Source organism: Pan troglodytes, chromosome 4, assembly GCF_028858775.2.
Source record: "Pan troglodytes isolate AG18354 chromosome 4, NHGRI_mPanTro3-v2.0_pri, whole genome shotgun sequence".
Taxonomy (NCBI): Eukaryota; Metazoa; Chordata; class Mammalia; order Primates; family Hominidae; genus Pan; species Pan troglodytes.
In genome coordinates, this window is record NC_072402.2 from 73,652,280 (window position 1) to 73,675,293 (window position 23,014).

Here is a 23,014-nt window from a genome sequence, read left to right on the forward strand (position 1 = left end):
GGTCTTCTGGGGCCCAGTGCAGGAATTTAGTCCAAAAAAAATGGCCTCCTAGATTTTGTTTAACAAAGGTGAACAAGTTTTGTTTAACAAAGGTGAGGAAGATCTGGAGGTCATGGCTATGTTAAGTTTGAGGTACCTTTTAAGCATCCAATTGGGTAAGAAGTTCTGGGTTTAAAATAGGAGAGAAATAGGAACACATTCCACATTGAAAGTCATAAGGCTGGTTAAGATGACCAAGGAAGGGAGTGTAAACAGAGAAGAAAGGAACTGAGCTCTGGGGCACTGTAACTCTCTGAGGCCTGGGAGGAGGAGAAGGGGCAAAGGAGAATAACAGGAACAATCAATAACGCAGGGGTCTTGGAAGCCCAGGAAAGGAAGCATCCAAGGAGGAGTCAGTGAGAAACTGTGTCAGGTGCTGGTGGAGGCCAAAAAGTGAGGACTGTGGAGGTCAGGGCAGGGGAAGTTGTCAGGAGTGGTGGGGATACAAGGCTGATTGAAATGGCTTTAAAAGAGTATGAAAGGAGAGGAATTGGACAGAGCAAATATAAACAACTCCTTTACAAAAAAAGGGCAACCAAAGAAATGGGACAGTAACTGATGGGAGAAATGAGATCAAGAGCCTTTTTAAAGATGGAAATAACAACACTTTCGTAGGCTGATGGAAAGATCCAGTCAAGAGGGAAAAATCGTAAGGGTGGAGAGAGGGGAGAATTGCAGGAGCCAAGCATTAGAGCAGCGGGGAGCAATGGCTTCCCTGAGGTTTACAGTTCTCCCTAGCGTGTGGAGTGGAATCTCTAATTGGGATCAAGGAAGGAATTTTAGAAGACAGGGTGGACTTTATCATCTGCAGCCTGTTCTGCCTACTCCTAAAGCTGTTCCCAGAAGTAACTTGCAATCACATCATTCAGGTCAGGATGTCTTAAGAGTGTAAAAGATTCCAGACAGGTGAGAATCAGAAATCCTAAATAATTGAAAATAAAGTAGTTGAGGCCAAAGTTATATTGTATTTTAAATTGTATTGTTTCCCCACCTAGTGGTCAGAAATCAGTTTGTTACATTTTCTGCTATTTTTACTCAGGCATTTGAAGAGAAAATGAAATGGGTCAAAAGAGCATGTTTATCATTTTTAATGTTCAAATCAACACCTTTTAGTGTAATACATTTCTTGGTACCTTTTTAAATTATAATTTTAACATCATAATTTTTCATATTGAAACAGAATCAATGGTTGTGTTTTGGCATATCAAACAAATTACATGGTTATTAATAGTAATGAGATAGGAAAAGTGATGTAATAAAAAATAATAAATAATGGGAAGTGACTAAGGTTAGAAAAAGGAAGGTTCAACAGTTCTTACCCTGAAGTCATTCATAGTTAGTTTAAAGGGTTTTTTGGTTTCTGTTTATGTGTGTGTTTTATTTTTTGTCTGTAAAATTGGAGGAAAAGTAAGAATTTACCATTATAACCTTTTTATTAATTAGAGATGCTTAAAATGTTCTGAAACTTGAGACTTGCCGTATCAGTAGCCAGCTGCCGGATAGTCTTCTCTCACACCAGTTGGAAAGTGTTGGCTTAAACAAGTCAGTTTTCAAATTCCTCGTGGGTTAAATATAGGAAGACATGTTCCAGAGAAAAGGCCGCAAGATTTTACTCCCAGTAAGGCAGGTATAGAACAAAGTTTAATGTGTCATGTAGATTTCTTCCTCCTTCTTTAAAAAAAAAAAAAAAAAAAAAAAAAAAAACCTGCTGATAATTAAAAGCTAAATGCATGAATAGCCAATAAAGTAAAAGGCCAGCTGGGCATGGTGGCTCATGCCTATAATCCCAGCACTTTGGGAGGCCGAGGTGAGCCAATCACATGAATCCAGGAATTCAAGACCAGCTTGAGCAATATGATGAAACCCTGTGTCTACAAATATATATATAACATATAATATACATATAACGATAAGGGTGGAGAGAGGGAAGAATTGCAGGAGCCGGGCATTAGAGCAGCGGGGAGCAATGGCTTCCCTAAGGTTTACAATTCTCCCTAGGGCGTAGAGTGGAATCTCTAATTGGGATCAAGGAAGGAATTTTAGAAGACAGGGTGGACTTGCCGGGCGGGGTGACTGACGCCTGTAATCCCAGCACCTTGGGAGGCCGAGGAGAGCAGATCACAAGGTCAGGAGATTGAGACCATCCTGACTAACACGGTGAAACCCCGTCTCTACTAAAAATACAAAAAATTAGCCGGGCGTGGTGGCGGGCGCCTGCAGTCCCAGCTACTCGGGAGGCTGAGGCAGGAGAATGGCGTGAACCTGGGAAGCGGAGCTTGCAGTGAGCCTGGGCGACAGAGCAAGACTCCATCTCAAAAAAAGAAAAAAAAGAAAAAAAAAAAAAAAAGACAAGGTGGACTTTATCATCTGCAGTCTGTTCTGCCTACTCCTAAAGCTGTTCCCAGAAGTAACTTGATATCATATCATTCAAGTCTGGATGTCTTAAGAGCATAAAAGATTCGAGACAGGTGAGAATCAGCAATCCTAAATAACTTTGAAAATAAAGTAGTTGAGGTCAAAGTTATATTGTATTTTAAATTTAAATACACACACACACACACACACACACACACGCATATGTACAGAAGTTTAGCTGGGCATGGTGACACGTGCCTGTCGTCTCAGCTACTTGGGAGGCTGTGGTAGGAGGATCCCCGAGCCTGAGAGGTCCAGCCTGCAGTGAGCCATGATCTCTCCACTGCACTCCAGCCTGGGGGACAGAGTGAGATCCTGTCTCCAAAAAAAAAGAAAAGAAAAGTATAGAGGTCAACAGTTTTACATCTTTATACATCAGGAAATAAAGCACTAATAAGCTTTCTAAAAATGACAGTCATTAACTTTACTTTTCCTATTTAATTCTACATGCTATAGCATAAAAACAAAGATCTATAGTGAGAGGCCTTATTGAATAGACCTATTATCATAACTGATAAGCTTCCTTTTCTTCTCATTCACCCCCTCCTTCTGCTCAGTTTCTTATGACTTGGGCTGTGACTGGTTCCATTGTTTTTCTCTTACTCTCTGTATGGGGCTTTTCTCAATGCTTGGAACCCTTAGCGAATTTGCTGACAGTTTGATCTGGATTTACTCATGGCACCTGCACCTATTTATTTTCCTCATCTCTTTTCCTTTTATTCTTCACCATCATTGCTATTATAGTCACTATTTCATATTTATTGAATATTAATAATATACATATTATAAATTCAGGCCTATATAAAGTGGCACTAAGATTCATATGCTATAATTTTGGGTCCATAAATAAAACAAATGTGTGCAGGCAAACATTGTCTACAAGTAATAAATGCTTTGCATAAATGTGCAGACACACGTGTATGAATGTGCTATGCAAATACCCTTCCTTTTAGAAGTATTTGTTATTCATACAGGTGTTTTAGGAAGTAAATTGCTTAAATCTGGTGATCTTTTTGATTTAACATCCTTTTCACCAATGATAATTTGCTTTAGTAATATAAGTTAGTCTCTTGTTACTACTGGAATATTGTTAATTCATCAAAAAAATCAAAAGCCTATCATGACAGGAATTATTCTAATAACTCTCTAAAAGGATAATCATAATAATAAATTAACTAGCAAAGTGACAATCCCTTTCCTTAAGGAGTTTATGGCCTGGTAGTGAAAAGAGAGACCTGAAGCAATTACCCCATAATTACGAAGGAATACAGAATAATCACTATAATGGATGAATGGATGGATGATGCAGAGAAGCAATGCAATGATTAGGCTTAAGGAAATCAGGGACAACTTCACAAAGAAAGGACTGTTTAAGGAGAGGCTTAAAGAATGGAGGCCAGGTGCAGTGTCTCACGCCTGTAATCCTAGCACTTTGGGAGGCTGAGGCGGGTGAATCACCTGAGGTTAGGAGTTCAAGACCAGCCTAGCCAACATGGTGAAACCCTGTCTCTATTAAAAATACAAAAATTAGCTGGGCGTGGTGGCAGGCATCTGTAGAATCCCAGCTACCTGGGAGGCTGAGGCAGGAGAATCCCTTGAACCCGGGAGACAGAAGTTGCAGTGAGCCACGTTTGCACCACTGCACTCCAGCCTGGGCAACAGAGTGAGACTCTGTCTTAAAAAAAAGAAAAAAAAAGAAAAAAAAAAAAGAATGGGAGGACCACAAGCAGGGGATGCTGAGAAGGGAGGATTATTCCAAAGAAGGGAAGCGTGGGCTGAGCATGAAGGAACAAGAAACCAGAGAGAGTTCAGACAGCATGTGAGTTTACTGTTAATATGTGAGAAGATAATGTAAGAAAAGGAAATATGAGAAATAAAGCTTTACAGGGCAAGATTGATCATAAGAACCTTGTATGCCATAAAAAGAGCTATGGATTTTACTCTGTAAAATGTCAGTGTATTTTAATGTCTTAAGTATTTTCATCTTTTTAATTAATATTCAATTCATCAAAGTTAGTAATGCAAAGGCCTATTTTCCTTTAAGTACTGAAATTTATATTATGTGACTTGTTATTTTATTTATACATCTAGTAATTTGTATTTAAATTAGAATTATTTTCAGGGGATCTTTGATTAATGATTGGACAACTCACATGGCTCAAACTAAATTCTTTCAAATCAATAGTTCTGTTTATAAATGTGGTTAATGAAACTTCTTGCGATGTTTCATATTGCATGTATATATTAACGTATTTAATTTCATTTTTAAACATTCCAAATATCTGAATGAACACACTTAATCACCCCACTAAGCAAAATCCTCCCAAGAATTTAAATGACTCTCATAAATCTATTAAATTGAACCATATCCAGTTCCCTTAAATATCCAATAGCATTTGCAATTAGATTTTTCTTATGCTTTTTAAGAAGTATATTTATTGTAAAAAATGTTAAGCATATAAAAGGCAGGAAGAATAGTATAACGAGCCTCCATGTTCCTTTCACCAACTTCGACAACTATAAACTCATGGCCAATCTTGTCTTATCTATACCCTCACCCACTTGCCTCTTATATTATTTTGAAACTAATACAAAACATCATATAATTTCATCTATAAATATTTCAGTAGTTATTCCTAAAAAAATAGATTCTGTGCATTAATATAAAATACCAAGTCAGTGTTCAAATTTCCAATTATCTCTTACAACATGTATGTGTTTTAAGTTGTTTGAATAAGAATCCAAAGTATACACATCTACGTTGGCATATATGTTTTGTATTTTGTTGTTGTTTTTTGGGTTTTTTTTGAGACACAGTTTCGCTCTGTTATCCAGTCTAGAGTGCAGTGGCATGATCTTGGCTCACTGCAATCTCCACCTCCCGGGTTCAATAGATTCTTGTGCCTCAGCCTCCCAGGTAGCTGGGATTACAGACGCCGGCCACCACACTCGGCTAATTTTTGTATTTTTAGTGGAGACGGGGTTTCACCATGTTGACCAGGCTGGTCTCGAACTCCTGACCTCAGATGATTCACCCACCTCAGACTCCCAAAGTGCTGGGATTACAGGCATGAGCCACTGCGCCCGGCCTGTTATTCTCTTTTAAGGTATAAGTTCACTCTCCATGTCTTTTTTTAATTCTTTGCAATTTATTTGTTGAGGATATCAAGTTGTTTGTGGATAGTATAGTTCCCCATCATCTAGATTTTGCTGATTGCTCTCTATAATATAGCTATATGTCCCTGTCTCCTCTGTAGTTCCTATACATTGAGAGTGAGAGGTAGATGCGGCTGGATCAAATGTAGTTCTTTTATTTTTTGGTGTATTCTTTTATCGGGAACTAATAATGTTCACTTGACTCTCCTTTTTTGATGTGAGCAGCCATTGACACTCAATACCCAGACTCCTTAATGTTTCAACTAAAATTTAGAAAGTCTACACCACAAATTTTAAATTGATGTGACAAGTCTAACTGAATATTTTCTAATGTAACAAATCTCTTAAATATTACAGATACTTAAAAAATTGACTGTACATACATTATCCCAATGGTTATAAAACTTACTCCACAAATTGTTTTTACTATGAGTTTGGCTTATTCCATCATGTCTGTATTTAATTCTGAATGTTCCAAGGATGAAAAAGACTCACTAAAGAAAACAAGTGTCTTGTCATGACAAATTTAATGAGTTAATTAACAGGGCCTTTACACTTACCCAAATAGAAAGCTAAGCATATATAAGTTAAATTTTTAATTTTCTATTTTTTTAAAGTGAGTTTATTAGATTAACAGTTAGTCCCTACCTATATTTACCATCTCAAGTAGAGACTGAGACAGATATCCATGACAGTTCTTCCTGAGTTACAAATGTATCCACTGAGCCCATTTTATGGTTTTAGTGATAAAAAGTCACTTCCAGCCCACATTCTTCAAATGTGGTGAAACACACATTTTGCAACCAGCATCTCTTGTTCAAGTAATATTCTTTCCTAACTCTTTAAGGAGTTTGACTATGGGACATGAGAGTGATATAATCATATTTTTGTGTTAGAAAGATGGAAAAAGTTGGAGAAGGGACTATCAGGATAGGGAAGAGAAGGAATAATTCTGATTACCAGGACACTGACCAGATGACTACTGCAACAGTCCACTCCAGAGATAATATAATCCTATTTTTGTGTCTAGCGGGAGAGATGAGAAATGGAAATGGGAAGTAAATTAGTACGGGGAACTGGTGTAATTTGATGATTGACTTGACATGGGACTGAAGATGAGTGAAAAACAAAGGATGAGTTGCTGCTTGATAGATATGTGAATTGTGGTGCCATCCACCAAGAAAAGAAACCTAGTAGGGAGAGCAGGTTTAGGCTGGGCTAAAAGGAGGAAACCTCAGTTTCTGAGATGATAATACAGAACTGGCTGTAGGACACCCAAGATGTATATATTTGAATCGGAATCTCAGAAGAGAAGCCTGGGCTAGAGATTTCAACATGGAATTTGCCAACATTAAGATCATATATAAAGCTATGGAGGTACATAAAACCATTTAGGAAAAACTGCAAAGTGAAAAAAGAAGAAGAGAACCAAGACCAGAACACAACAGAACATCATCATTTAAGAGAAGTCAAAAGAAAATAAACCACAAAGAAAATTGTGAGGTAGTAGCCAGAGAGACAAGAAGCGAGCCAGGAGCTATTTCTCATGGAAACAAACAAAGAAGACTCAAAGAGGGCAAAATGGCCAATACTGTCCAGGGCCACAAAGCAATCAAGTAAGATGCAGTTTGAGAGGGTCCAGTGGATTTGGTAGCTAGTATTTTTAAGAATAGTCTCAGGGAAGAAGTGGCAATAGGGGAAAGATTGCAGTCCGGAAAGAAATGCGTGAGAGAAGAGGAAGTAGAGTCAGTGAATAAAGACAATTTTTTCTTAGCTTGGCTGGATAAAGGAAGAATATCTTGTGGTAATGTGAAGAATTCACAGAGGTAAAGTGAAGTGTTTGTTTCTTATGAATGGCAGTAACTTGGGCTGAGGGAGAAAACAAAGAATGAGAGATTTAAGGGCAAAGAGTGAAGTAAGGAGAATATAAGTAATAAAGCAACACATGGAAGAAAGGGGGTAATAAATGGATTCTCAGTAAAATTACTGAGAATTCAGATGAAATTCAGAACACAGGTGCAGAGAGTAGAGAGAAGGTAAGGATGAGTATAACTGCAGATGAGTTTGTGGGTTAAGAAAATGTATTTTCTTAAGAGAGCTCACACCTAATGACTGCTGCTTCATCAGTGAAAGAAGAAACAAGGTCATCTGATTATAGGGGAGTGGAGAGGAATCACACATTGAAGAAAGTGGTAAACATTTTTAATAGGTATGGAGAAGGACAACGCAAGAGAAGGCTGACTACACAAAAAAGAGTGATGAGATTGTAGAAAAGCAGGGGGGATACAGCTGAGATTTAATACCAATTGTTTGTAATGTCCAGAGTCAGTAAAATTGACGGCCATTTTCTCCAGCTATGTTAATTAACTGAGAATAGGAATAGAAAATATAAATGGTCATATACATAATTAGGGATTTGTAAGGCCCAGGTATTGATAATGCTATTAAGGGCAGTTGGAGTGAAGCCATTGGAATGAAGCACCTTGGAGTTCAGGGTGATAAAAGTGAAGCCAAGACAAAAGCATCTGGAGAAAAGGAAGGAGTCAGGGATTGGAACTATGTAAGTATTTTTTTTTTTTTTCTGAGACAGAATCTTACTCTATTGCACAGGCTGGAGTGCAGTGGTGCGATCTTAGCTCACTGCAACCTCTGCATTCCAGGCTTAAGCAATTCTCCTACCTCAGCCTCCTGAGTAGCTGGGGTTACAGGCGTGCACTACCATGCCAGGCTAATTTTTTGTATTAGGTCGGTGCAAAAGTAATTGTGACTTTTATCATTGGTTTTATGTCAAAAACCATAATTACTTTTGCACCAACCTAATGTTTTTAGGAGAGACGGCATTTTGCCCCGTTGCCCAGGCTGGTCTGGAACTCCTGACTTCAAGTGATCCATCTGCCTCAGCTTCCCAAAGTGCTGGGATTACAGGCGTGAGCCATGGTGCCCAGCCCTAGAACTAATTCTCTTTTGTGTGTGTACCATAGAACCAATTAAATGCCCTCATAATCCCAGAATTGAAGTGTTGATTTACTACTAATTTAATGGGAAACATATTACCCTCCAGAAGCAACGGATTAATTGTATGAGTCTACTATGAATAGATGGTGCTATACTCCAGTTTCCCAATTCTCCATTTTCTGCCACAGGAGCAGCAGAAGTATAAGGCTAAAGCCTATGCTAGTGATGTCTGAAGCTTTAAATCAGAGCAAAGGTTCAAGAAAAAAGAACAATTCATGAAATAATCCTTTTCCCTTTTTCATTGTAAGGTGAGCATCTGCTTGTTCCATGTTCACTGTTTCTTCTTTCTCGTTTTCAGAAGCCCTGTCAATGAAGACAATCAAGATGGTGTCACGCACTCTGATGGTAAACGACAAAAACATATTTTATTTATTTATTTGTAAACTCAGGTACAGAAGTTTGAGCTATTCATTCTTATAGGCTCATTAATGGGTCATTATCATCACTGGTCTGTGCAAGGCCCCTCTCTTGTTTTATTTGTTTATTCCCTCTTATCCTCATGACTCACTTCCTTTCTCCTCCTTCCTTACTACAGACAAATATTCTAACATATTTAATGTGTATGTGTGTTTGCACAAATTCTTCACATATTGTGACATGTATGCATGTATTTAGTTCACAGAAAGAGTATGTTATAGGTTTCTCTCGTCTTTTTGTACAATCAGCATAATGTGGTTTTGGGGCCCATTCATATCACCATGTGTGTGTTTAGCCTGTTACTGTTAACGACTGCACTGTACTCCATGGTATGCATCCACATTTCACTTGCCTCAAACTCACTGGTACCACAAACAACAATGCAATACACCTTCTTGTATTCATCCCCATGCGGACCTCTCAGAGACTTATCCTTAAGATATATACCCTGAAGTGGAATGGTTGCTAAGAGCTGTGGAATACTTAGGTTGACCGAGTATGACAGGCATGCTCTCCAGAAGAGATGCATCTATCTACACTCTCATCAATCGGTCCTGTTATTCAGCTTTCCATTTTTTTCTTATGTGAATCAAATTATATCTCCTTTTAATTTCTATATCTCTGCTTACTCTTGAGTTTGAGCACTTTATTTGCTTATAAGCCTTTGTGGTTTCTTCTTCTGTAAGTTGCCAGTTTCTACCTTTTGACCATTTTTTGTATTGGGAGTGGTATATTTTTCTAGTTAACTTGTAGGGGTTCCTTTATATTTCAGACATTAATGTCATGTCAACTTCAAACATTGCAAATATCTTCTCCCATTCGGTCAGTTGTCTATTAACTTAGCCCATGGTGTCCTTCATTGAATGTAAATAAATTTTGATATAATCAAATGTATTAATTTTGCCTTGTAATTCATGCTATTTAAGAAGTCTTTTTTCCTAGAAAATAAAAATGTTCTCATTTTTTTCCTGTAGACTTTATCACATAAATATATTTAGGTCTTTGATCTCTTTGCAGTCCCCTTTGAGGAGTTAGTAGAAATCCAGAATTGCCTCATGTATGGAGCCAGTTTTCTCCTTACTGTACTCTAAACAATCCATCCTTTTCTCATTAATTTATAGTGCTACCTTTATATTATATCAGCTCTATGTGTGTGTATGTGTATATTATGGGTGTGTTTATGTACATTTGTTATGTCACTGAATTTTCTGCTCTATTCCATTGGTCTATTTGCCTGTTCTTATACCAACACCACACTGTTTTTATTATTAATATTATTATATTATTACTCTTAATATTGGATTCTGTTTCAATATTCAGTAATTAGTTTTGATATTATACTGAACTCTTATTAAATTTTTTTAATCCAATTAACTTGATTTGTTTGATACATAAAAACAAATCCTTGGGAACTAATAAGTAAAAAGGTGTGAAACAGTGATTTTTTAATACCTTTTTCCATGCAAGCCCAGAAAATCAAATGGACATCCCTTTTCATAAAGGTAATAAACAGTGTATTAATTATTTTTAGCCCTTTGCATTATTTTATGAAAGCCAATGAAATGATTTTATAATTAAGTCACCAGCACAAATAAAAGCCATAGTAAAGATCTAAAGTACGTATTTGATTTTCTATTTCTGTATCTTTGATAAAGCATAAGTTCTGTTAGATTATGAACTATTTTGAATATTATTATATCATATCCAATAATCTTACATTAAAGTGCTTCCTTATTACAAATGTATTAAATTTTATTTTTTTAATCTTTTAGGTGCTGGAAATCTAGATGAGGTCAGATTTTTTTCTCTTCTCATATTATATTGACATAATCAGAATATTTCACAAGTATTATGATTCACTCCGTATTGGTACAAAACAAACAAATGAAAATCCTTATGAGCAATGATATTTTTCCATTTCTAATCTTGTTTCATCTAAAATGCTTAAGACGTTACACACTAGTCATCACACTGACTCATTATAATGCTGTAGTGCTGAACAAACTTAAGTCTGACTACACGTCTGATTTATATAGCAAGATAGAAAAGGAAATTTTGTTTTTGCTTTCCCAGTCTATTTCTAAGGAGAAAAAAAATATTTTAAACAAGCCAAACTTACATACAATAATTGTTTTACTGAGTATTTGAATTATTCTTTCAAAAATAATTCACAGTATGGCTCCTTTAAGTATTTATTCCTCTGGACCATTTAATACGTGGTTCAAATTATAAAAATATACATTGTTGCCTTTATTTTAAGTCTAAGCAATGTAATATGTGTGTCAACTTTTTAAATAATAAAAATTAATCATTATCAATGTTTTTCTTTACAGGAACAAGACAGTGAAGGAGAAACATATGAAGACATGTATGAATTACATTTTTTACCATGACAGTTTTCTTCAAAGATGAATATAATGTTTTGTATGAGGGAGAGTGGGTATATAACAACACTAGGAGGGAAGCTTGATTTGTTCAAATGACTGGCATATAATAACTTTTATTTCAATTTAAAGGACCCAGAATTATTTAGTTTAGTTCTCTAAGAATTCTACGAAGGACTCTGTAAAAAACCAAACACCGCATATTCTCACTCATAGGTGGGAATTGAACAATGAGATCACATGGACACAGGAAGGGGAATATCATACTCTGGGGACTGTGGTGGGGAGGGGGGAGGGGGGAGGGATAGCATTGGGAGATATACCTAATGCTAGATGACGAGTTAGTGGGTGCAGCGCACCAGCATGGCACATGTATACATATGTAACTAACCTGCACAATGTGCACATGTACCCTAAAACTTAAAGTATAAAAAAAAAAAAAAAAAAAAAGCTATTGTGTGAGAGGCCAGAGACGTGCCTATGAGATAAACCACAGTCAGGGAATCAGAGACAGAAATCTGATTTCTTACTCTTAGTGTATCCTTGGGCAGATGAGTTAATTTATGTTACGCCTTCTTCACCTGAACCGAGCTCCACCCACAGGGGTGCTATGAGAAATAATTTATCATGGCACCCAGATGTCAGTCAAAGTGTCAGCTGCTAAAGTGGAAAGATGTTAAAAAAAGAAGTTTCTTGGAAACGAAATTTCTTGGAAAGTGGGTGAAAGTAGAAATGAATATATTATCTTACTTTATCATATGTTGATCTCAGATACCTTAATTTTCTCTACCCAGTGTTTATTCAACCAATTCTGACTCAAGTTTCAGAGCCAAGGTTTGTATGTGTACCTGTGAATGCACAGGCACATGTGCATATGAAAGAGAGAAAAAGAGATGGATTCTATTTATGCGAACATACAGCAAGAATGGGGCCTCTATAAACGGTGGCTTCCACTTGCTGGCACAAGTTGTCAGGGAAAGCAGAGCCTTTGGAAGGTATCCTCAGCAGTGTGCCTCCTACTGGTTTTGAAAATAATCTCACATGTTGCGGATTTTGACAACCTTTTGCTTTTTACCTTCAACTGTACTTCAGATACCACCTTTTCTGTTGTGAGTAGAAACTTCTAGGTAGGGAGTTCCGACGCATCAACACCTGCAGATGTGAAAACAACCTAACAATTTTTATTCACAGAGAAGCATCCAAAGAAAGAGAGAAGAAAAGGGAAAAGGAAGAAAAGAAGAGGTTAGAGCTGGAGAAAAAGGAACAGAAAGAGAAAGAAAAGAAAGAACAAGAAATAAAGAAGAAATTTAAAGTAAGGGCTTGCTTGCTAATGAGTGAAAGAATAACATCTTTTTATACCTTTCACACAAAACGGGTACCATTCTTGAAACCTTACATAGTTGAAGAATTACTTATTCATTGTTCTCTAAAGAGTAATTATCTTCATAACAGTACTTTTTTGTCCAATACACCATTTTATCCCTGAACTAATATAATAAAATTTAAATAAATATATTGGTTCATAATTAGTGGGCACCCAGGAAATTTTATGTTGATTGAGTGAATGAATATTTACCTTTTCAAACCCATCTTGTCTCTCCCCATAATGCATTTCATATTAGCCTACTTATACTATGAATTAGCATCACACACATAAATATCCCTGTGGTATGTATTATAGTGGGGCATTGGACACAAGTGTCTCCAGGGTGAACCAGACCTGTCTCAGAATAAGATTTCCATGATCTACTCTAATTGCTAGTATCTATACATGAGTTACATTGTTGCCTTTATTTTAAGTCTGTGTACATGCTGACTTCCGATAACTGCTGTTTCTCATCCCTCTTTGTCTATCTGGATTCTGACCTCTGTATTCTCTGATCTCTGGTAATTGTGTGTTTTCTACCATTACTACCACCAGTAAACACTACACCAAGGGGCTATTTTCTCCTGGCTACACCATCTTTGATGACATGGCTCATCTGGCATTGGTCTGGCATGTCAGACATATTTAGGGTGATTATCTGAATTACAAAATTATTCTTTCAAAAAGAATTCACTGTATGGTTTCTTTAAATATTTTTATTCCTCTGGAGCATTTAATATGTGGTTCAAATTTCTTAAAAAATGATTTATATATAACTTCCCAGTATATTTATTGTATTAAAGCAAAGGTTCAATGCATGGTGCAAGGAAAACGTATAGCATCAAGTCAGCCAGACAAACTGATTCAAATTCCAGTTGCACATACAAGTTATGTGATCTTGGGCTTCTCACTTAACTTCTCTGAGCCACTGATTCTCAATCTTTTAAGTAAGGATAAATGATACTACTCCAGAAAGTTTGTTATGGAACTAAAATAATGCAGAGCATGCACTGTATCATAAGATTCTCATTTGATTTTGAAAAAGCTTGCTATATGTAAGTAAAATTATTATTACAGTATCAATATTAGAACATTTTACTTATACAGAATGCATGACTACCAATCTTTATATTTTTCAAGTGAAAAATTAATTTCAATTAATTTATGAAAATCTATATCGTAGGCCAGGCGCGGTGGCTCAGGCCTGTAATCCCAGCACTTTGGGAGGCCGAGGCGGGTGGATCACGAGTTCAGGAGATTGAGACCATACTGGCTAACACAGTGAAACTCAGTATCTACTAAAAATACAAAAAACTGGCCAGGCGTGGTGGCGGGCACCTGTAGTCCCAGCTACTCGGGAGGCTGAGGCAGGAGAATGGCGTGAACCCGGGAGGCGGAGCTTGCAGTGAGCTGAGATCGGGCCTCGGCACTCTAGCCTGGGCAACAGAGTGAGACTCCGTCTCAAAAAAAAAAAAAATCTATATAGTATACTTTCCATGAAGAAATTGTAGATTTAAAGGAATTATGTGAGGTTTTTCCATGTTTCTTTTGGAGAATTCAGCTTTACATTATCTCATTCATTCAAATAATATTTTTAGTAAGAAAAATAGGATATGGAAATCATACTATTAAATATGAACTCAAAAGTCTGTCAAAACTAGGACTTCACCAGCCATATTCCTTTCACAAGATGATAATAGATAATAGGTAAAAAAAAAAAAATTAAATAAATATGAGAACTGAGCCTCATCAGCGTCATGGCATATCATAATTTAACTTACATTCTTTTCTTTATTTCTTAGTGGTACATGATAATGATAAATGTTTATAATTAATGCCATCATAAATTCAATAAATTAAAGGTAGAGCTTCTTCAAAAGTCGTCATGCATATTTGCATATCAAAAGATTCAAGAAATTCTGTTGAAAAGACACCAATTTAGGATTAGAAAATTAAGAGTTTAGGATTCATAGTCTAACCAAGATCATTACCTTTCTATCAATAAGCCACCATACTGTTCAGAATATTAATTTGAAAAACCTCGTGTAACATTTGCTTGCTATTTTTTGATTTACAAGCTTATTTCTGAAATTTTATCTTGTTTATAGCAGGTAATGTCTGCTCCAATTTTACAAACAATGCAAAGGGGAAAAAACTCCATTTTCCAAACGGAATCCTGGCATATTCCATAAAGATACATAGCACACAGCATGGATTGTTGTACATAAACGCTGTTCAGTTATTGGGGGCTGCCTTTGCAGGCCTCTTGCAGAATTCCTAGTCAACAGATCCCTGCCTCACTCTCCTGACCCCATGCACATGTTCACCTGTCTTAGCTGGTCCTGCTTGGCCCCTGTGATTTTTCCCTAACCCCTCCTATAAGAAAAACATTCACCCTCAATTTCTAGTTAAACCCTGTAAATGTTGGTTATAGGTAGCTTAGCAAGTTATAGACTTACTATCTTTCAAAATTGCATTCCTTAAAGATTTTCTAAATTATAAGGAAATCTTTTGTGACTATTGTTTTCTCTTTGCAGCTAACAGGCCCTATTCAAGTCATCCATCTTGCAAAAGCTTGTTGTGATGTCAAAGGAGGAAAGAATGAACTGAGCTTCAAGCAAGGAGAGCAAATTGAAATCATCCGCATCACAGACAACCCAGAAGGAAAATGGTTGGGCAGAACAGCAAGGGGTTCATGTGAGTGCAAATTTCTCTATGGCTTCAAAGTATTTTCTTTGCGAAGCAATATTCAATGTACATATTCCTCCAGAACTCATCATAGGCATTGAGTTAGGAGTACTTTACAGAGTGGACAAAGGGAGGAAAATGTTAAATGGCAGGTATAGTTCCGTCTTCACCTCATCTGTTATCTATATTGTGGGAAACAACGTACAGTTTTATATTATTCCAGGAGGAACAAACAGCATTAGGTTTTTCATTGATGTTAAAAAGAAAAAATGCTTCATGTGAATCACTTTAGAATATTTAAAATAGAAGGTAGGCTTACATTAAACTGCAACAGGATAAGACTTTGACAGAGTACAGTAAAATGTGGGTCTACTTGCGAGGTCTACAAATCAGAACTACAAGAAAATAAATCAGGGGAAAGTTTAAAGAGCAAATGTGCAATTGATATTTTATTCACAACTTTAAAATATTTAAACTACAGTTGCCTGAACATAAATATTTCCCTTTTTGGTAGATGGCTATATTAAAACAACTGCTGTAGAGATTGACTATGATTCTTTGAAACTGAAGAAAGACTCTCTTGGTGCCCCTTCAAGACCTATTGAAGATGACCTAGAAGTATATGATGATGTTGCAGAGCAGGATGATATTAGCAGGTGTGTGCAAGTACATATTGTAGAACAGATCAAACTGTCTCCTTGTCAGAAATTTTGTATATTAAGATCCCAGAATTTTACCCTCCATAACTCCTACTGCTCTCTATCACTAAACTAAATGACCACTTACAATAACCCCAACATGGGTGAAAGGTCATTTGAAACTCCATACTCTTTCTTTTGATTATATGCATCAAATACTACTTGAAATATAGTGGACCATTTGCCAGATCTTGTAAGATATGTTTTCATTCTAAAACACTTTTATAATGTTCATTATGACTTGATCTTAGGGATATGCCTAATGAAATATGATTTGGTAAAATATGAAGCATAAAATATAAAATCTAGCCCATTTTTTCTCATAAATCTCTGATTCTAAATATGTTTGTTGTTACTTTTTGAAAATACGACAAAAAATGATTTTTATGGCAACCTCAGTTTGCTCCTTAAAAGTAAAAACTCCGTTTTTTTATGATCCCTAGGTATCTATTAAGGGTCCAACTTTCCACGGCCCATTCCACTAGATTAAAATGACCTTCACTTCAAGAATTATGGGAACACCTTCCTGGTATAGAGGAACAGAATAGAACATCCTTTCTGGAGGACCAATGAGAGGAGATTGGCCATCCCTCCCTTGTACCTCTCCTTCTCTTCTTTCCTTTCTCAGTCTTCTGCTTCTTTCCTCTCTCCATCTCTCCACTTCTTCTCTTTGTTCCAGCTCTGATTTTTTGTCATTCTTTTGTCTCTTTTGTACTTTTCCATTTCCTTTCTCCTTTCATTCCTTCTTTCCTCCAACACCTCCGTTTTCAGTTTAAAGCCATAATCCCCTCAAGTTGAAAGGAGGAAAATCTCTGGTCCAGTTCAGAACTTTAGTTTTTTGATGACTACCTTATAAAACTAGGAAACCTCCATTGTGATCCCAAAAAACATCATCTGTGCTAGTTCTTCACCTGGGTAAAACTGTGTCTGCATTCTTCATAACTCAAATTTCGAAGGAAACAATCTTCATTGTCAGCCATTTCTAAAACACCAAATTAGTAATACACTTATAAAGCACATGAAGAATTAAATTTTCCTCTTATGATCTTTTATATCATGGTATCAGTTAAGCTTGTTATGCTGCTTTCTAGCAGTTTTGTCTTTCTAAAATGAATTACAGCTGGCTATGCCTTCTTACCATGTTCTAAACATAAATTATGCAACATATACCAAAACATGCAATGCATGCACTAGAGTTTGGAGATCATTAACTGACTTTAGTCAAACATCGACCTAGTGTGAGTCAGTAAATGCCAGTTTTGAGGCCAGATGAAGTTCCAAATCATCACATTCTGTAACTTACAGAATTTTCATGACTATGTCAAGCATATTACCAATGTATATACTTTGTGTGTGCCTTTTGTTTTTTAAAAAGCACACTCCCTTAATTTTTGGTGAAAGAATTCCAGTTACATTATTTACGCATATTTACATGTATGTGCATACTCAAGAAAAAAATAACAAATCCAGAAAAAACAATGATGTTATTAAAATGAAACTTTGTTTAACCATATTGGGTGAATATTTCCCAAAACTAGCGTTATCACCTTTTTCCATTTTATTAAATCCATACATACCATGACTCTAAAAACCTGCTCTACTTTAGTAAACATATAACAAAAAAAGAATCTTATATTTAGTAAAAGCAGGAAGTTGGAAGAGTTGTAGGGTTTTAATGCTCAGTATCTTAAACAAGTATAGCCCCACAATATTTACTAGCATCTAGCCCTCTCTTATGCACCCTTACTAAGAAAATTAAAGAAGAAGACATTTCTATACATGTTTTATTTTTGAAACTGCAGCTGCTGTGGGCAGAGATCTCATAACAGAACATGCTTTGTTCTTAGAAAAAGGGAAGATGCTGAGTGTAGCCGGCAGCTTGCCCTGGCAAGAATAAGAAGAGAAGGCATCATCTTCTCCCTCCTGCTCATGACTCCTGGCTCAGGCACTCTACCAGCTCTTTCCTGATTCCCTAGAGTGAAGAGCAATGGCTGTGAGTGCTTCAAACTCCGGGAGCAGTTTTGAGGCTTCAAAGCACAGCCCCTGACAGCTGTCCTTCTCTTTTCCTTCTCCACTAAAGCAGTATCTACAGTGAATATGAAACATTGAAGAAAAGGGAATTGCAAATGCAAATACCCCTCTACCATTTCATAGTAAACCTTCTTCCTTCCATGTATCTCTCTCTCTCCCTCTCGTCTCCTGTCACATCCTGCTCTCTCTACCTCTTCTTCACTTCATCAAATGTTTTCATCAAATGTTCTAAACAGGCCATTTTAGGAAGTTGAATAATTGCTCTAGACATGAAATAAAACAGGAGCTTTGCTCCTTATTCCAACAACCCTGTTCTTTGGAAATTGCTATAAAAATCCAAGATGAAAAGTATCTGCCAAGAGTGGCAGCCAAGCAGAATGCAGCTCTTCACATAATTCCAACTGCCTGCTTCATGCATCATGCTCAGAGGGAAGAGTCAGGAAAAATAAATGTCAAAATGGTACATAAGCAAGCAGACAGTGTACTGCAACTTCTTCAAAAAGCAGTTCCTTATTTATATAGGAAGACATTTATAACATGTTTTCCTACAAAGTTCCTGACAGCAACTTTATGTTTTTATTTCAAATTTAACAGGAGATCTGCATCAGATCAATTTCTTTCACCCACTTTTAACATTAGGAAATCAGATATGGTACTATATAATTGTCCTCTAAGACACTAACATTAAACTGATATCTGTTGCTGGCAGAAAACTGGGGGTATAGTGAGTGCAGCTAGGTGTAAAAGTGGGCGTGGTCAAGTCACTTAATTTCTCAGAGCCTGGTTTCTTTTCTGTATAATGAGGGAATTGAAGAGATGATTTCTGGGATTTTTTCCATTCTCACAGTCTACATTTCCTTTGATCTCACAGAAATCACATTTTAGTGGGAGATATAGGCAAGAAAGCAGACAATTATAACATAAATGCTAAAATAGAGAAAATATAGAATGATGTGAAAGTAAGTAAGAAACACAGGCAATCTGGATTTACAGATTCAGCAGTCATACCAGATAAAAGCCCCCTGAATGAGATTTCAAGTTTTTTAAAGTTCTCCCTTTAAAGAAAAATGACTGGTATTAGACTAGGAGTAAAATGCTGTGGTCAAAAGATATTGAAAGATAATTTAATTTAATGCAACAATAATTGCTCTATGTGACTCATGGAATAATAATACCCTTGGGGCTTGTTTTAATGGTCCATCTATGGAATGATGTCATAGTGTATCATCTGAAAACAACCTCATACAAAAATGTCAAAAGCAAACAATATCATCATTTTCTATATCATATATAGTGCATAATTAACTTAATTCTTGTTGTTTTTATTTGTTTTGTTTTGTTGCCTTGTCATTACCCATCTATGATGATAAGGAACATTTTTTCCTCTTTACATATAGCATTCTAAGAACTTTCGACTGGAATGTTATTTCTCTTTTGAATAACTAATCAGGATATGTACTTCTCTTCCTCATAGCTAAGTAATTCATAGATTAACTTAATATTTCTGGGTTTCTTTTCTAGCCACAGTCAGAGTGGAAGTGGAGGTAAGCCACACGCTTCTTAAAATGACATTTTACAATTGATACATATATTGGCATGTATTTATGGAGCACATGTGTTATTTTGTTACATGCATAGAATGTGTATTGTTCAAGTCAGCGTATTTAGGCTATCCATCATCATGAGCATTTATCATTTTTATGTGTTGAGAACATTTCGAGTTCTCACTTCTGGCTATATTGAAATGTACAATGTATTATTGTTAATTATAGTCACCCTACTCTACTATTAAGCATTAGAACTTATTCCTTCTATCTAACTGTATGCTTGTACCCATTCACCAATCTCTCTTCATGTCCCCCCAAACACATTCTTACAGCCCTCTCAGCCTCTGGTAACAATCACTCTACTTTCTACCTCCATGAAACAAACTTTTTTAGCTCCCACATATGTGTGAGTACATGCAGTATTTGTCTTTCTATATCTGGCTTATTCCACTTAATATGACCTCCAGTTTCATCCATGTTGCTGCAAATGACATGATTTCATTCTTTTTTTTATGACCAAATAGTATTTCATTGCGTATAGACAAAATTTTCTTTATCCATTCATCCAATGGTAATTAGGTTGATTCTATATCTTTGCTACTGTGAATAGTGCTGCAATACACTTGGGGGTGCAAATATCCATTTGATATACCGATTCCCTTTCCTTCAGAAAAATATCCAGTAGTGAGATTGCTGGATTGCATGATAGTTCTATTTTTAGTTTTTTTGAAAAATCTCCATAATGACTGTATGAATATATATTCCCACCGACAGTATGAGTTTCTTTTTTTCCACATCCTTGCCAGCATCAGTTACTATTTTTCTTTTTGATAACAGCCATTCTAACTGGGGTAAGATGATTAGTGATGTTGAGCATTTTTTCATATACCTGTTGGCCATTTGTATGTCTTCTTCTAAGAAATGTCTTTTTAGATCCTTTGCCCACCTTTATATGGGATTGTTTGGGAATTTTGCTGTTGAGTTGATTGAGTTTTTGTATATTCTGAATACTCATCCCTTTTGAGATGAATAGTTTGCAAATATTTTCTCCCATTCAACAAGCCATCTCTTCACTCTGTTGGTTGATTGCTTTGCCATACAGAAGCTTTTAGTTCAATATAATCCCATTTGTCTATTTTTGTTTTTGTTGCCTGTGCTTTTGGGGTGTTAGTCATGAAATCTCTACCTAGACCAATGTCTTGGAGTGTTTTCTCTATGTTTTCTTACAGTTGTTTTATACTTTTAGGTCTTATGTTTAAATCCTTAATCTATCTTGAGTTGATTTTTATATATGGTGAGAGATGGCGCCTAGTTTTATTCTTTTTCCATATGGATATCCAGTTTTCCCAGCACCACTTAACTGATAAGCGTGTTTTTTCCCCAGTGTATGTTCTTGGTGCCTTTTTCTAAAATCAGTTGGCTATAAATATGTGACTTTATTTCTGGGTTCTGTTTTCTGTTTCATTGGTTTTTGTTTCTATTTTTATACCAACGGTATGCTGATTGGTTACAACACAAAATCAGGGAGTGTGATGCTTCCAGCTTTATTCTTTTTGCTCAGGATTGCTTTGGCTATTAATGCTCTTTTTTATTTCATACAAATTTAAGGATTGTTTTTCCTATTCTGTGAAAGATGACTTTGGTATTTTGATAGGGATTACATTAAATTTGGTAAAAAGGGTAATATGGTCCTTTTAGCAATATTAATTATTCTAATATGTGAGCATGGAAACCATGCACTTTTTTCAATAATTTCTTCATAAGCCTTCATCATGTTTGTGTATATTAATGAACAAAATGCTTTAGTTTATAAATAATGAGAGAGATCTTAATACAATGGAAAGAACACTAGCTTGAGAGTCAATAAACTGGATTCTAGAGCTAGCCAGCAAGTGACTCAGAGTAAGCCACTTCTTTCTTTTAAGTTTGTTACAGATGGTATGGTGACTCAACTCCAATGTGTTCAGGACAGTCTTGACTTATGCCAGTCATCAGAGCACAATTAATAACAGCATTCTCCTTCACTTTTGGAAGTGTTTTTGTTTAGATGATAACCTATCTAGTCACCTTGACTGTAGTTCAATGGCCCCTATATTTCCCAGCAACAAAATAAGGGATTTGATCTAACACTTGCAGTGCTAAAGTTCTCATACTAAAAGTCAAATTTCAAGGTCGTTTTACATATTCCTGCACATAGAAACTACTCAATAAACAATTGTTAAGTAAATATCTGTCAAATAGCAAGTTTCCTGAAGAGCATAGAATAACAAATGAAACCAGAAACAGTTTAATTTTCAAAAATATGTATTTTAAAAGTCATTTTTCACTTCTTTCTGTTTCAACTACCATCAGTATTTACAAATTCACCTTTCATCCCATTGCTTTTCTTCTCTTGTGTCTTGATCAGTATCTTTTCCTAAATGTCTCCTCACCATTAACTAGTTAGCTAGATTTCTATCACCTCCTCACTTCTTTTTCCACAATAAATATTTAACTCCATCCCCCATTTAAGTTTACTTTTTCTCATGTTTTTGCACCCTCATTCCTTTCAACTCAAGTCCACAGTGCCTCTTAGCCCTCATTTTGTTATTGTAATTTCACCCCTAAGGATTCTTTATAAAATAATCAACAAAGTGTTTTTATTTAAATGGTTTATATGAAAGTGAAAAGCTCTCTGCAGTTAAATAAGGAAGATTTATAATTAAAATCTGAGTGAGCATTACATGGCCAAATTATAAAATTAACAGAAGATTTTCCTCCAATCCAAATGAAGGGATATTCCCTCCACCACCAGATGATGACATTTATGATGGGATTGAAGAGGAAGATGCTGATGATGGGTAAGAATAATCAGTGAACTGCTTTTTGCAAATTATTATATATATATTGAAATTTAGTTTTGATTTCCAGTTAAAATAAACAGCGGAAAATAGTATTCTTTCTCACATTACCCCAAATGATTTGAATGTTTAATTAACAGCAATTGTAAACCAGGAAGTGTAATTTCACCACACTTCAAACGAAGTGTTTGATTGTTTGGAAGAACTTCAATAACTACAGCAAAACAAGTGAAATGAAAAAAAAAGATAAATTACAGGTGTTGTGGATTTTTTTTGTTTTTTTGTTTTTTTGTTTTTTTTTTTGAGACAGAGTCTCACTCTGTCGCCCAGGCTGGAGTGCACTGGCGGTTGTGGATATTTTTAAAGTCTTTCCTAATAAAGTCTTTATTGATCAATAATTTACTTTTACAACAATCCC

At 35.9% G+C, this 23,014-nt stretch overlaps 1 protein-coding gene across 7 annotated transcripts in view; it reads left to right on the top strand.

Annotated features, from left to right (window-relative positions):
* Positions 1-23,014, top strand: part of FYB1 (FYN binding protein 1) — a 163,998-nt gene that overhangs the window by 118,943 nt on the left and 22,041 nt on the right. For all 7 annotated transcript variants that reach the window (XM_016953373.4, XM_016953375.4, XM_016953377.4 and 4 more), the window contains 8 exons: positions 8,924-8,970; positions 10,815-10,834; positions 11,376-11,410; positions 12,618-12,738; positions 15,330-15,489; positions 15,995-16,136; positions 19,731-19,753; positions 22,530-22,596. In XM_016953373.4, the coding sequence (XP_016808862.4) occupies positions 8,924-8,970; positions 10,815-10,834; positions 11,376-11,410; positions 12,618-12,738; positions 15,330-15,489; positions 15,995-16,136; positions 19,731-19,753; positions 22,530-22,596 (615 nt within the window). The remainder of the gene's footprint in view (positions 1-8,923; positions 8,971-10,814; positions 10,835-11,375; positions 11,411-12,617; positions 12,739-15,329; positions 15,490-15,994; positions 16,137-19,730; positions 19,754-22,529; positions 22,597-23,014) is intronic.